We start from the raw sequence: 16,195 nt of genomic DNA, 5'->3' as shown, positions 1-16,195 counted from the left end.
CTTTACCAGTACTCTTTTACAAATAAGGAACTCCCTCGAGATTGGCTAATTGCTCCATCACTCCAATATAAAGGGTTCCAAGTATGGCCCAGAGAATTACAGGCCAGTCAGTTTAACTAGTATAATCTGTAAATTTTTCGAAACACTGATAAGAGAGGAGATAATGGCACACATGGGAACCCATGGTTTATTTAGTGAAAAGCAATATGGCTTTATCTCTGGACGATCGACAGTGCTTCAACTCATAAAGGTTCTGGATAGGGACATGCAGTGGACGTAATTTACTGCAATTTTATGAAGGCTTTTGACAGAGTTGCACACAAAAGATTATTAAGTAAAATTAGAAGTTATGGAATTGGATCGGAATATCTAGAATGGATTGCAGCATTTTTAACACAAAGATATCAAAGAGTGGTAGTGAAGGGGGAAATGTCAGGATGGAAGCCTGTGACGAGTGGAGTGCCTCAGGGGTCTGTTCTTGGACCACTGTTGTTTGTTATATTTATTAATGACCTCCCTGTGAGTATGATAAATGACAGTGAGATTTACCTGTATGCTGATGATACAAAGATATTTAGATGCACGAAAGAACAAGAAGATTGTCAAAAGCTGCAGCAGGACGTACAGGAGGTATATTCATGGGAGTGAAAAATGGTTGCTGAGTTTTCATCCGTATAAGTGCAAGTATATGCGGATAGGAAGAACGAATATTGAAGATCAAGGCTACCGAATGGAGAAACAGCTGGAAAAAATTGCTTCTGAGAAGGATGTGGGAGTAATAATTAATGATAAATTAAGCTGTGTGGATCACCTGGCAGAGAAAGTAAATAAAGCTAACAAAACAGTGGGATTAATCAGAAGTACATTTGTTACATTGGATGCAACAATATTTAAGTCTTTGTTTGTAGCATTGGTGAGACCACATCTTGAGTATGCTAACCAAGTTTGGAGTCCTCACTTGGTAAAAGATATTGAGATGGTGGAGAATGTGCAGCGAAGGGCTACAAGGATGGTGCCAGAACTTAAAGGACTGAGCTATGAAGAAAGACTAAGGAGGTTGAACCTACCAACACTGGCATATAGAAGAGCACGGGGAGACATGATAGAAACCTACAAGATATTGACAGGAAAATATAATGGAGACTGCACTCAAGGCATATTGAAGCTTAGGGAAGAGAACATAAGAAGGGGAAACGCACTGAAATCATTCAAGACAAGGTCACGGCTGGATGTAAGAAAATATGTTTTCCCGTTTAGGGTTGTCAATAATTGGAACCAGCTGCCAGAATGGTTGATTGCAGCAAAATCAGTCAACCAATATGAGGGTAGACTTGACAAATTCTGGCAAAACCAAGAACTAAAATACGATCCACCACAAGCTACCACAAAGTGTAAATGTGGATCTGGAGTCACAGGCGTAAGCCTCTTCCAGGAAGTCTTCTATGTGCCTATGTGTAATTAAAAAATAGTGACAAGAAGAAGCACGTGCGCAGGGTTTTTGTTTTCCTTGTTTATGGTGAAGTATGCCGTTTGGTATGTGGACATATGTATATACCTATTCATACAAGCACAATATATATATATATATATATATATATATATATATATATATATATATATATACGTGTGTACATATGAAAGTAGTCATGAACTATTTGCGGTATTGTGATTTCACTGGTATATTTGTAATACTTCGTGTTTCCATAAATTTCCCTAAATTGTTCTCCCTTTCTCTTCATGATGGACAAGTGAATTCAAATAGATTATACTATTTTGAAGACTATTAAAACTGAAGTATGAAATACAATAGTGTTTTGTAAACTACACTTCTTTGACGACAAAAATGTCGATAAGTAAAAATCGTGTCCGTTACGTCATGTCGCTTGCTTTTGGGATGATGTTTATTTCAGATCGAAATGTGACCAAGTCCATCATGGATATTTTCTTCGTTGTATACTAATTCATTCTAATAATGCGTTGAGTATTCTATATATACTGTATACTATGCATTTCTCACGAGGAATTAGACCAGTATTTTTTGTCGACTAATTTGGAACAAAGGTTTAGGATTTCGGGTGAGTTACCAATGCATTTGTTTCTTTTTTCTTTCTTATTACTATAAATTTCGAACCTGAAAATTACTTTAACTTACAATATTGCATGGAACATGTCTTAAATAGCTCTACAGTTAGAATATGGCTATAGTGTTTTATTGTCACTGTAATCGCATCAGTGAAGGAATGTGTTTAATATTTATTTTTCAGCTATCGTTACTTTAGGACAGATAGAGCTCTAGGTAGTGGAACCGCGAACAGAAATTATCTTAGAGAAGGGTACGTATTCTCCGTAAATAAATTATATGGAACTGATTATTCTATTTTATCTATTTATTTTTGACACTGCCGTGTGTATGGGATTCATTCCTGCAGTAGAGGTGTCATGATCACTGAAGGTGAAATTTATGATACCGTAAAGAATTTGAATTAGGAATACGGTAAAATGCGGAAAATAAATTTTGGCTAAGGCGGAGCTTAGGGACATTGTCCTACAATTTGGTTAATAACAAAATTATCTAATTTAAAAAGACCAGTGCTTAAATTAAGATTTTCATTAAAAGTTTTTTTAATGATACACGATTCAATTATATTTCTTATCAAATAAGAATTACTTGAAACAATTTCTTGGGAATTGTCCCAATCAATACAGTGATTGTAGTCTCTCTTGTTATTATTATTTTCCATTAAATATATATATATATATATATGTATGTATGCATATGTATATAATTTGTTTCTTTGTAAGTCAATCTTTATGTTGAATCACATGTGTCAATTGTCACCCTTCTTATTTCTTGTTATTATCTTTTATGTTGAATGTTCTTTTTTTCACCTTGTCATTTGTCATCCTTATGGTTTATGTTGTGTGACATTTTTTCACCTGTTTCAATTGTCACCCATTTTATTTATTGTTTTTATTTTTTCGTTTCTTTGTAAGATATTCCGTCCGTACTTACGTTGCGTGACCTCTCCTGTTTTCTATATTATTATATTTAAGTTATTCTTTGTTGTGACACTATGTACTTTGAAAATGTCTTAATAGACGAAAACGTTCAGTATTCCGATCTTTATTTTCCTCGTGGATATATAATATATATATATATATATACATATATATATATATATATATATATATATATATATATATATATATATATATACCATATCTTTCTCATTTTATTTCCATCGTAGTAATAGGTTAGATAGGATGATGTCTATATTACATTATTACAATAACAAGAATAAGTCGTGCGTGTTTAACTAATATTACATATATGAAATGAAATTTAAAAAAAATCAAAAGTGCATTAGCTTATCACACTTGTTCTCGCGGAACCTTTAGGGACCTTTTGCGGAACCTTAGGGTTCCGGGGAACCCTGGTTGAGAAACGCTGACCTAGAGGGTCTTCCTCAAAGCTATGGTGGTCCATCGTTTCTGCCAGCACGGGTATCTTCTTTCAGGAGGATGATCTGGTTTGAAGGCTGCCCTGAGTCTAGTTCCTTCTTCCATCTGATGTTGCAGCGGCCTCCGATATTTCTGGAGGCGCGTTGACTAACAAAGGGCCTGCGAATCTCAGGGTCTTACTTGTGACGTCAGTCAGGACTCTCATCCTTCCTCCTTGACTCGTGCTAGTAGCAAGGAAAGTCTTGATTCTCCCTGAGGTCGATGTAGGGATAGAGTGAATTTGGCACTGGTGTTATGACTTGCATTAGCATAGAGGCAGGATTAGGTTTCAGCTTTTCTAATACCTTCCACACATATATGATGTGGTATATCTCTTCTTTGTTGCGAATATAGTCCCAATTTCCTCAAGCGCTCCCCAGTAGTTGGTGCCCTTCATGGCTACAATTTTCCTGCTGAAGGTCCCGACTCCAGTGGCTGTATATCTCCTTTCTTGTGGGGAGACCAGAGCTGGCTACAGTAATCGAGTACTGGCTGTACAAGGGAACCTCCACAGTGTTATGATGTTCCGATCCCTTGATATGAAGGTTCTGAGAACCCATCCAACCATTTGTTTGGACGTATTTATTACTCTAATGTAGTGGTTCTTAACTTTTTTTCAGTGTCCGTACCCCTCGATTATCTAAAAAAAAAAAAAAAAAAATCTCGTAGCCCCATCCAATATAAATACAATGCAAACATATGAAAATGATTAGTGATAAAAACCTTGCTGAGAAATGATTAGATATATTCAATTACTGAACAAAGGTACTTTTTTATTTCAAATTAGAAATGTCAATTAGTACGATACAACGAATGCACATTATGCTTTATCGTGATAAATATACAGTACCATTGCACTGGCTATCATGTCTCGTACCCCCAGGTTCAAGGTTCCGTACCCCTACAGGTACCCCCAGGTGAAGAACCACTGGTCTAGATGGTAGGTGGTATCATTCTTGAGGTGGACATCTAGACATCTGACTACAGATCGTGGTGGTATGGCCTGTCCCCTCTCCGTGTATACTTCGATCAAGCTATTCAGCTCTGATTTTGGTCCACACCTCAGCATTTCAAATTTCTCCTCCTTGAACTGCATCTTATTGATGACTGGCCGCCCTGAGGGTCTTTTGGAGGCTGGTTTGTAGTCCATTGACATCGGCTTCGTTTTTCATTTTATGACTGAGGATTGTATCATCAGCGAAGGATGACAATAAGGAGTCTTCAACCACTTGGTCAATGTCATTCATCAGGATGGGGGAGAGTAATGGACCCAGAACGGAGCCTTGAGGAACGACACTGATCACCTCCATCTGGCCTGGCATATGGCCATTAACAATTATTACCTAGTTTCTTGATGTGAGAAGACTGTGAAGCCATACTCCAAGCTTCCCTGTGATTCCCAAAGCCTTGAGTTTGTGCAATAAGATTCCATGATCTACTCGATCAAAGTCCAGGTAGATTGTGTCCACTTGTCCCCCACTGGCCAGTCCTTGGAACAACCATTTATAATGATTAAGTGGACTAGATAGACAAGACCTTCCCTTACGGAAGCCGTGCTGGGCATCTCCCAGGAGTTCGTTGTTACCAGATAAGAGACAATCTTAATCATTACCACCTCAAATATTTTTATCTTGTGGGAAGTGAGGGCTACAGGTCTGTAGTTCTTAGCCTGGCTTCTGTGCCCTCCCTTGGGTATTGACTAGATAGTGGCTTCTTTGAGGAGGGGTGGTATGACTCCTGTATCGAGAGATCGGCGCCAGATTTTCTGAATCGGGAGAGTTAGCGTTTCCTGGATGATGGGGGGGGGGGGTATTCCTTCACGTCTGGCAACCGAGTTCTGTCTAAGTTCCCCTGTTGCTTTCATGTCTGTTTCGCTGAACTGCATGTCACTGAGGCTATCAGGTTGATGGTATTGTTCGGCAAAGTAATGCTGGGGGTCTTTCACAGTCATTGTGCTCGCTGGCTGTGAGAACAATTTACAATACTGCGTTGAAAGGATGTAATACGCTTCTTCTTTTACTATTATTATTATTATTATCATCATCATCATTTATGTATCCCCATTTACAGTTTGAAGACTTTTGCTATCGAGAATTTCTTGCAATAACTGAACAAAAAATCTTAGGGTGTTGTATTATGTTCGTTACTGTTTGATTCTCTTCCTTGTCCTTCTGTTTTTCATAGGATATTTCAATCGCTTTTCCTTTTCAATTTTCTTTGGATTGTGTACTCCCTGTGGTACACCTCCCACTTCTGTTCTTACACACCTGTCTTTTAAGAAATATTTATCAATTATATATGTTTCCAGTGATGCCTCGCCTCTGAGATGTGTATGTGTGTTTGTGTGTCTCATGCGGACCTATCATCTTATTTGTTTCATTTTTTAATTCTTACAGCCAGTATTTTCGTAAAACAGTACCAGATCTAGTTTGGCACCAATTTCAGCATTTCTTCCACCAACCGCCATGCTTATCTATTCTAGGCTTCCTCACCCACCTCTCTAGTTCAAATCTTTATTTCCCCTTCTACCGACTTTTTATCATTTGTGCGCTGTATCTTTTGGAGTACGAGCAACGGGCTGCATCCAACCCCGCTATTCGGGGTCTTGGACCTTCGGGCGAGCTCGCTTCGCTCGTAGGCGCCTTCGGCGCCCAGGCCTAGGGGCTGCTTGCATTTCATGTCGAGATAATAGGATCTGAAATACTTGTCAGCGTTAAACCACCCAATTTTGGGTATAAACGATTTGTATTCAGCCCATTAGTGTGAGACACAAATCGCTTCTCTTCTTCAGGGTCTATATCTCCATCGTAATCTGTAAGATCCACAAGACACAGCTGTTGGGCTGAATTGTTCTTAAACTCCTTCTCTAGGCGCTTAATTTTTCTAAAGAACAACAAAATACTCTTCTTGATTTCTGACGCCGCATTAGCTTTATTCTCGCCGAAAGGAGACAAAGAGGACATGTACTTCTCTGGGAATTCACTTCTGTGAATGTTAACTAACTCCGGATTTAAACTCTTATTCTTCCTCACATCACTTAGTGAATATTTCCCTTTGTTATCCAACTCCAAAAACCGGCGTTCCCTGCGTTTGTCTTGCGTGGTAACTGCGATGGTGTTCGACAACTTTGCAGAGACACACCGGGACGAATCACACAACTGGGCCGGAGGGGACGTGTCCCCTTGAGGGATTTCCGGTTTTCAGGTCCGATTGCAGGAATTCTTTTACTAGTACCAGGGGCTCCCCTGAGGGTTTCCAAGGGGCTCTACAGGGGCTCCCCCAGGAGTTTCCAGAATGCACCCCTAAGGGCTCCGCAAGTGCTCCCCTTGAAGTTTCAGGGGGTTCTTAATGGGCTCCTCAGGAGTTCCTGGAGGGTTTCACAGGGAATCCCCACAGGGATTCTCAGAGGTTCCCTAGTGACTATCCAAGGTTCCCTTGTGACTATCCAGAGGCTTCCCCGGGGGTTTGCGGACGACTCGCTCTCAGCCAATCAGTCCTCTCGGTTGCCGTGATGTCACCTCTTTTGGCCAAACAGCCGTCTCCCCTTCCGTGACGTCACTACTCTCTTAGCCAATCAGGGGCCTGCGCTTATCCTTAGAAGACATTACCATGTTACTGGGCCAACTATACCCGGCGATGTCCTTTTTCGGCGTAACCGCCGTTCCGATCATTTCGACAACAAATTCTTTTTCAAGTACATAGATAAATTCTCACATTCGTACACAACAGAACGAGCAACATAATTGTGTGTGTGTGTGTATTTGTACATTACATACCTACATATACCAAAGGCTTTTTCCCCCTTACACGGGAGGTATGCAAAAAGAAAAAGGCATAGAAACCACTCCCACCCATTCCATCCCCTACATACTCCACTCCCCTCCACCCTCTTCCCTCCCTCACATCTTGGCACCTCCTGGATGACGGGTCATCCCTGCATCCCGTCCACTGCCCTGGGTCAGAAGCAGTGTCGAAAAACACAGCACATCCACAGCAAGGCCGCTTCATTAATTCGGCGACCCCCCTCTCCGTCCCCTCATGCAAAAAAGGAGAAGACTGAAAGAAATCCCCTCGGGCTGTGTCAATTTATTTCTCATACATACTCCCTCACCCCCGATCCCCCACCCCCTCATGCATCACAGCATCATCCATACACAACCCTTCTCCATTCACCCCCTATCCTCTGTCCTCTCCCGTCCTTCCTCAACAGACATTCCTCTCGGAATGCCCTTTTTACCCCATCCATCCATCTCATCCTAGGACGCCCCCTCATATTCACTCCCTCCACCTCTGCCTTCCACACCTCTTTTACTAATCTTTCTTCACTCATTCTTTCCATGTGTCCAAACCATCCTAATACTCTTTCATCAACCCTATCTCCCAACTCCCTTTCCACCCCTGTTCTCCTCCTCACCTCCTCATTTCTCACTCTATCTAGCCTAGTAACCCCTATCGTACTTCTCAGACATTTCATCTCAAACACATTCAAACTCCTTCTCTCTTCCTCTCTTATGTTCCATGTTTCTGCCCCGTACACTGCTGTCGGCACAATCACTCCTTCATACAATCTCCTCTTAGCATCCATTCCCAAATGTCTATTTTTCATTACACTTTTTAAACCACCAAGACATTTACTCGCTTCTTTCAATCTATATCTTACCTTCACCCCCACTCCTCCCTTTCCTGCCACATTCGCACCCAAGTATCTAAAAATATCCACTTCCTCCAGTCTCTCTCCCTTGTACATTACTGGCACTAATATTGGCCCCTGTAGGACTCCACTAGTAACTTCCCTCCATACAGACAACTTGTCTGTTCCTCAAAATGCCTTTAATCCTTTCCCTTTACGACCTCCCAAGGCGTGTCTGTGTGTGTGTGTGTGTGTGTGTGTGTGTGTGTGTGTGTGTGTGTGTGTGTGGAGGAATTCGTAAATATACCAGTAATTTTAATGTGTGAGTGCATCTGGAAATTTTCAGTGAATTAGCATTTAGTTACCAATAGATTAGTTCATATTCGAGGCGATTTGTGTTACATTACTATGAAATTTCAATGAAGAGCATTTCCCCGTAAAGGTAGTTATGTATTTATAAAGAGTTCACCATTCCAGGCATCTCTCCAACCCCACAAAATAACTGAAAAGTTAACTGAAGCCGAAGACACATTTCGAAGCCTCCATCACAGCCTCACGATGCCCCCACCAAAACCAGTGCCCTCCTTACAGTATCTCGCTCAGAGAGCATCGTCCCTCTTCTTGGTCGAAACTTGTATATTTCACGGCTTCTTGAAATCGACCCTAGAAAACAGCAAGGAACAGTTCATTCTGCAGTCGACTGGTGATGAGGCACGCCAGCCCATACCAGGAGATCATCAGCCACGGAGGCCATCAGGCACTCTGGAGCCGAAGTCCAAATTTCGAAAACCTATTCTGACAACGAACGCATACGGAGATACAGAGGAGATATTAAGTGACAGTGATCATGAATACGAGGGAGGAGTCTCGGCCGATGTGAGCCAGTTCGGGTGGAAGGATCTTTGTCCAGAAGGCATTGAAGATGAAGATCCACTGAGCGACCTGAGCTTGAATCAGAGTCCTGGCGGCTCAGAATGTGACCTCGATTCTTCCAGGATTCGGAAGATCAAGAGGAAAGTAGATCTTTTGGCGTCTCGTTTCTTAGCGAAGTTAAAGACCAAAAGGCTGTCTTATGATGAGCTTCTGAAAGACATTGAGCAAACAATTGCAAATATCAGACTGTTTTATATTGCAAGAGTACCGCAACTCTTGAGAAACGTGATATTCAATGAAGTGATTGGGATACTGATGGAAAGCAAACCTAAAAGGAATTTCCTCTACTTGAAATTCTACATGCCATTCTCTTTGTATGAAATCATTCTGTCAGTGGTATATGATGATGCTGTCACGGTTATAGACATGTCGGATAACAGGAAAAAGACAAGTGAAACTGTGAACAGGTATTTAGGGAAAGGAGGTCTGGAGAATATCCTTGTGTACTATATGAGCAACAAGGCCCACGAGGAAATTCAGAGCTTCGTAGTATACCCTGTCCTATCCCTTTTCGAAATCAGAAGTTCGCAGATGCACACACTGACTTATCTGGACTGTGGTCGAACTCCTCGAACTCCCGACCTGATCTGGGCCGTAGGGTGTTCCTGTCCGAACATGGAACACCTTATTCTGAACAGGTGCGAGTGGCGGAACAGAATCCACTGGTACCACGCTTTCTGGGCACTGGTGGGCGAGACTGTGCCCACGAAGACTGGGAAACCTGTGGGTTGCAAACGTTTGCGATCTCTCCACCTGCACACTTTCTTCAAGTCGTTTCTGGGCTTTTCTCTCATCATTGTCAGGATGCTCAAGTTCATGCCGGATTTAGAGGTGATTACTGGTGCGCCCATGCTTCTTGCCTTACGACAATACATTCTCAGTATGTCTTATGGAAGTGACCTACCACCACCGCTGACTCTGAAAAAATTCCATGACATGACATTAGAGGTTCTTTGTACTCCTATCACGGGCGAGGAAAAGAAGATCTTGCTGCATGTGCTGAAGAACGTAGATGAAGTGGAAGTCCACTTCCTCTACAACGAAATGGAAGAGTTCCTCATGTGCTTCCCGAACGTATCCAGGTTTACTTTCCACGTCTTCCGCGACGTCACCAGGTGTCCCTGCATCCAGTCCAGCATGGACAGGCTGAAGTCCCTGCAGATCTCGATGGGGAGTCTGGAGTGCTCCGAGGCTCACAACATTCTACGCTACCTCCACAGCGCGCCTCTACTTCAGGAGGTCAAACTCATCCTGGGCTTGAACGGCAACGTGGTGGACGTGAGCCACCTCCCCCCTTGTCCTTCACTGCACACCCTGGAGATTTACCGAGCCTCCGGCAGGCAACACCTCGCGTTTGTGACCAACATCGTGGCCAAATGTCCTCGCCTGCAGGTCTTCCGGACCACCTTCTCGTGGCACACCACCCCGGCGGATATGGACGCTTGGGTGTGCGCCACCGTGCCGCACATTCCTAATGTCAGCGAAGTCGCGTTCGAGTACGACGGGACGAATCACGTGACCTTCAGTCGGGTCGCGCTCGAAGTGCTCCTTGCTTCCTGCCCTCGCCTTCGGCGCGTCTGTCTCTTCGACCCTTCCCTTTGTAGAGAACTTGCGCACAGGGCACAGCAGCACAACTGGGACTTGGAAATCGTTTTCGCTTCTTGATCCTCTCTCGAAATGGGGTACCTTTTATTTATTTGTTTTATCTATTTATTGTATTTATTTTTCGTTCATCTTACAATAAGCGTAAATACAAGTTTGTGTCTCCCCCCCTCCCCTCCCCCCGTGGTCCATTTTGTTTTGTCTCGAGTGCCAGTAGATTTTATTTGGAATAACTAAATGTACTTTTATTTGGTCTTTTATTTAATGAGTGTGAGCGGACTGTAGACTGTTGAACTGTGTGTTTGAAATGCAAGGAAGGTAGTGGAAGTACGAAAGTTTTGTTTTAATAACTAATCTTGATCTGTACATGTAATCACTACCCCAAAACGCTGTTGACTACAGCCGCATTTCATAGTCAATCGAAAGTCCTGCATCTTCATTTGCAGACGTAGAGCACCGCAGGATGATCACTGTGTTTTGCAAAACTTCATTACAAAGATAATGAATATATTTATTTATAGTGACAGGAGAAACACAAAATTGTCGTTGAACTTTGGAATCTGGCTGTAGGAATCTGTAGTTTAGAAACGGAAACAGTAATCCCTTCCACATCACAAAAAGAAAAAAAAATCCACGAGCCTTTATCTGAATCAATTTGGATATGGGACAGGTTACTTGAGAGCCAGAGGTCCACAGGCTCTCCACCTTACTAGTCATCCCTCCCTCCCGCCCCACTCCTGACAGCATCCCCACCAACTCCCCCTAAACCAACGACTGAGGTCATAGATACACAGACAACCTATGGACCAGTTATTGAAGGGATTGTTAGTTCCATGATTGCTGGGTTACATAGTATATCATTTCAAATTTTATATTTCTCCCGTGGGGGTAGAAATATGACCTGTGATATATCATCATTTCATAAATCATTTTATGTATGTAACGTGTATTGACATCTATCTGAAATGCATCGATGTTGGCGATTTGTGTATACAGATATTGTAATGTTAAGCATGACTATGTTATTATAAACCTTATGCATTTGATACAACTGCACCATATTGAATTTCCTACCATACCCCATTCGTCAAAGTATTTTAAGACTAAAATGAGAATTTTACTCCATGTAAAGTGTGATGTGTTTCTGTGTCTACACGATATCATTTCCCGTCTATGCACTGGCCGCTGTACCTCCAATGGATACTGTGTCGGAATATGAAGTTCGATGCCCGGGACCCAATGCGCGGCTCTTGCGTTGGTTCCCGACACCCCTGCCCAGGCGGGGCGGCAACTCAAGCGCCTTATAAATCCAGCGGTTTGGCAGTGGTTTCTCACTTCTCACTTCGTGTGATGGTGAGGTCAGTTTGTGATTTTTCATTCCATTTTTTATTTATTTATCCATAAATAGACGAAAACGTTCGAACTAAGTTTCTTATTTCCCAGCGTTTTTCCTGATATATATATATATATATATATATATATATATATATATATATATATATATATATATATATATATATATATATATATACACGCGTGTTAAAAGAAATTACTACGTTGCAGATAATGTTCTACAAAGAAAATAGAATAACCCTGGGTATGTCTCAAATAAACTAAATGTGACTCCAATGTTCAGCGTGTGAAGTAACAAGTAACATATATTACTCTAAGAATTGGGTCTGTGTATCTTTATCTCTATTTTCATTATTTATTATCGGCGTATCATTTTATCAATTTATTTCTTATTGTTGTTTCATATTTTTTTTTTTTTTCATTCCACCAGCTTGGATGCAACTCAATATCCAGTTAGTCTCTTGTTTAGTTATTATCCTACTTACCACTTAACCCACACGATTTTGTTGAGTTTAGACAAATCCCCAGGAGGGAGCACGGTCAACGACGTTATGAGTTAATGTATCCGGACCGTTGACCGGATGTCACCGGATGCAAGCCATGCTTTGCTTCCATATAGGTCTGGGAGACCGGATGCTTGGATGTTTATGACAGCAGAGCCCATGTCAGACCATGTACGGTATAAACGTCACGTTTCCTGGCTGGATGACGCAAGCATGTCGTCGGATGACGCTACCGGTGAAATCAGTTTTATAAGTGTAAACGAAGTCGGAGCACATTTGGTAAATAAAACAAATATAGATAAATAAGTAAGCTAATTCATTTATTAGACAATGATGATGATGCGAATAAATAGATGAAAATAAAAGTAACTTTTTTTTTTTTTTTTTTTTTTTGTAAGAATAAAATTTATATGTACCAATGTGTCGACCCTTTTTGCCATGTAATATTTGCAGGGATGTCCCAAGTGGTTATGGCATATTTTGATTATACACTGGGCAACACTAGTTTTGTTTCTTTAAATATCTTTAGTGTTGCCAAGGTTGTTTTCCCCCCTGATTTTAAAAATTCAATTGAAAATTCCATAGCATCGATATTTTAAAAGATATTTGAGGTTTTGTATACAAAACAAACTAGACATAGCTGCGATAGTACACCATGTTTAGCATATTCACATTGTCTGTAAATAGTAGCTGATATCTTGTCCTTGTGATCCCTTTTTAAACCAATAAGAAAATGTAAGAATAAAAGCATGTGATACTGTTATAGCTCGCTTAAAATCCACTGATAGCGTGATTTCCTTCTTTGAGCTCCTTGATCTTTGCGCACCAGTGACCATATATAGTCTCCCATCGGAGCAGTGCCCCATCTTTCTTGGTATCTTTTCTCCATTGCAGCAATGTCCCCATGGAACCTCTCACCATGCTCCTCACTCACGTCTCCCAAATTTACACGAAAAAATCCAAATATGAGTGAAAAAATGCACCTTTAATGACAATCTACATCCTAAGTTTTTGAAGATGAAAATAGAAAAATATTGCTACGAGCTGCTTGTAGTTTGGGTCTTTATTATTACAAAGGAATCAATTAACTACATCTCGAAATGCATAGCACGCCTCTCTTTCAACATTATCTCATTGCATTTTCAAGTTGCACTGACTTCAACATTTTCCTTATTTGCGGACCAGTAAATATACCACCCTTAACTTTGGCCTCTGATAGCTTTCACAAACTTTGACAAAAACCAAGCTTTATATGGAGTGGAGGTAGCAATACTTTGGCAGGCTCTACAAGAGGCTGTCTAATAACATTGAGTTTTCCTGGCACCAAGTCATCTCGAGGGGCCACTCCACTTTCTGGTAGTGTTCATTATTTGCCCGACTGCATAGGCAAAGAAAACATAAATACTTGGTATACCCACCATGTAATCCAAGAAGGCGAGCAACTTGAAATAGCCACAAACATCCCACTTAAACTCATCATAGTTTACCTTCTCGAGAAACAAGAATGGATACTTATTCCCATCATATAGTAAAACGGGTTTGAGGGTTTTTGTAGAACTATCTATGAACAGTCGCTATTGTTCAGGGTTGTGATCAATTCCAATAGCTGTAAATAAGCCATTAATATCTTCGCAGATGCAGAGATCCTTACTGATATCAAAGTATACTTCGAATTTCTCATGGCGTATCCTGTATACTGTTGATCTACAGTCCTTCTCCCAACAGATTCCATTCACTCAGTCTGGATGCTAACAGGTCAGCTCCTGACTTAGTGAGGCCCAAATCCCTGATGAGCTCATCCAGTTCACGTTGATCTGGAAAGTGTGGGCGGGTACTCAGTCTTGGCCCAAAATTTTCGTACATTTCTTCATTTTCACAACCTTCTCACTCTCCTGATGAGACCCCAGTCATTATCCTTTACCTGAAAAAATGCATTTATTAACTGGAACATGAATATGAATAGTATGTGTAATCGCATTACAAGAAAACATAACTAGATATTTCGAATATTTCCATATTGATTCTGCTACAAAGAATAGAGTTCACAATTTTACAAGATTTACTTAATTTTCTGGTGGCCGTGAAACCAGTAAGGTATCATTATATCACATGGATTTTCTTGGTCACCCATACTCATTCCAAAGTACAGTCCAGTACTTCGCATCTTTTACAATTTTATGTTTGGGCCCAACAAAGAAACCACACACATAATTGAATGAGTCTGGTGAATTCCAGGATCCTCTTTTAGCTATGGACAAGAATGTCAGTATTTACAGTATAAACCTGAAAAAAAAAGAAAAAATGTAAGTGACAATTATGTGTTTTCCTGTGACCCATACATTTCTTTATAATAGTGTAATTTTCTATATTACTAAAATGGTCGATGGTAGAAATAAAAACAAGTGCATATTTAGAGCCAGGGTAAAATTTTTGTCTCAGAAACACTAAAAAAGAGAATATGAAAAATTATTACCCAGTGTTATTTATCAATTTATTCATCTCTTTATTTATTTATATATTAACTTATTGATTGGTTTATTTACTTATTTGTACACTTGGTTGTTTATGTATCAATTTGTTTATTATCTATATGTGTATGTATTAATTCATGATTTTATTATTTATTTATTAACTACTTATTCGTGCATTTGTTTTTATTATCTATATTCATTTATCTATTTCTCTTTTAACGTATTACATTGTGTGCCAGATCATCAAGGTAATGGTATTTTACCCACTCCCGCACCGTAGGACATACAAACATTGTTCTTTGGATCAGGCAGCTCAAGAAAAAATCTATTCCATTGTGGATTTATCCATCGACAGGAAAGGAATTTGACATACGAACCTCATAATTCACTTTCCATTAAATCCTCAGTCTGGTGCTTATTATATAAACAAAGATGCGTTGCCAGCTCCCGTTTAGTACGAGTGTACCTGAATCTGGCTGAGTGTCACTCGGTTAAGTAAGGTGCTAACGAGATTATCCTTAAACTGGTTTACAGGCGTCTTAGTTAGTGTGTTCAAATCAGAGCTCATACCATGGGAACCCAGTCAAAAGCAATATAGTCATCTTCTCGTAGTTCTCTGTGTATATATGCTTACTATAGTGAGCATATTGAGGTCTAGTAAAGGGACTATGGACAACCTATAAAAATGAAAAGATAGTTGTGTATAAAAGGGGGCTTTTGCCACTAAACACTTAAAGGGTTAGTGCGTCGTAACTTGCGGCGAAGGTCAAGGGGATGGTGGTTCGAATCCTGCCACCGGCGAAGTTGAACCAAGGTTTATTAAATTGTACACTACAAAGTCCTCTGTGAGGGGCACCGTCGTAGCCTTCCATGTGTCGTGGCTCAAGAGGCATGAGAAGAGAGCTTAGAATTCGAGGCTTCAATGGACAAGGACGGCTGAACACATGTGACCTTGGAAAGGTCAAAGATAGGTCACAGAAGACACTGATAGTGGTCTATGACCTTGGCGTTGGTAGAGCAGTTGAATATTAAATTGCACTAAAATATTTAATTAGGGCGAGGTTTGTTGTGTACGGCACCACTTTTTTTTTTCTATCGCCAAGATGTAAAAAAAAAATGAAGGACAATATTTTCTGTAGATACTTAGCTTTTTAGTAATATTCATAATTGGACGATGCCGGGTATTATGACTCTATATGTAT

At 40.6% G+C, this 16,195-nt stretch overlaps 1 protein-coding gene and 1 long non-coding RNA gene across 2 annotated transcripts in view; one reads left to right on the top strand and one right to left on the bottom strand.

Moving 5' to 3' along the window:
* The first annotated feature begins 1,905 nt into the window (after window positions 1-1,905).
* LOC143019604 (uncharacterized) lies at window positions 1,906-12,009 on the top strand. The gene is made up of 3 exons (XM_076175400.1): window positions 1,906-2,075; window positions 2,265-2,333; window positions 8,609-12,009. The coding sequence occupies exon 3, from the start codon at window positions 8,690-8,692 to the stop codon at window positions 10,727-10,729; it is 2,040 nt and encodes a 679-aa protein (XP_076031515.1). The 5' UTR covers window positions 1,906-2,075; window positions 2,265-2,333; window positions 8,609-8,689; the 3' UTR covers window positions 10,730-12,009.
* A 446-nt stretch (window positions 12,010-12,455) lies between these two features.
* Window positions 12,456-16,195, bottom strand: part of LOC143019600 (uncharacterized) — a 42,052-nt gene continuing 38,312 nt past the window's right edge. The window contains exons 3-4 of the long non-coding RNA XR_012965835.1: window positions 14,586-14,805; window positions 12,456-14,443 (exon numbers count right to left, since the gene is read on the bottom strand). This is a non-coding gene — a long non-coding RNA (uncharacterized LOC143019600). The remainder of the gene's footprint in view (window positions 14,444-14,585; window positions 14,806-16,195) is intronic.

The sequence above is a fragment of the Oratosquilla oratoria genome, chromosome 3 (genome assembly GCF_046742065.1).
Source record: "Oratosquilla oratoria isolate Oo_2021 chromosome 3, ASM4674206v1, whole genome shotgun sequence".
Classification (NCBI taxonomy): Eukaryota; Metazoa; Arthropoda; class Malacostraca; order Stomatopoda; family Squillidae; genus Oratosquilla; species Oratosquilla oratoria.
This window is presented reverse-complemented; position numbering and strand designations above follow the sequence as displayed.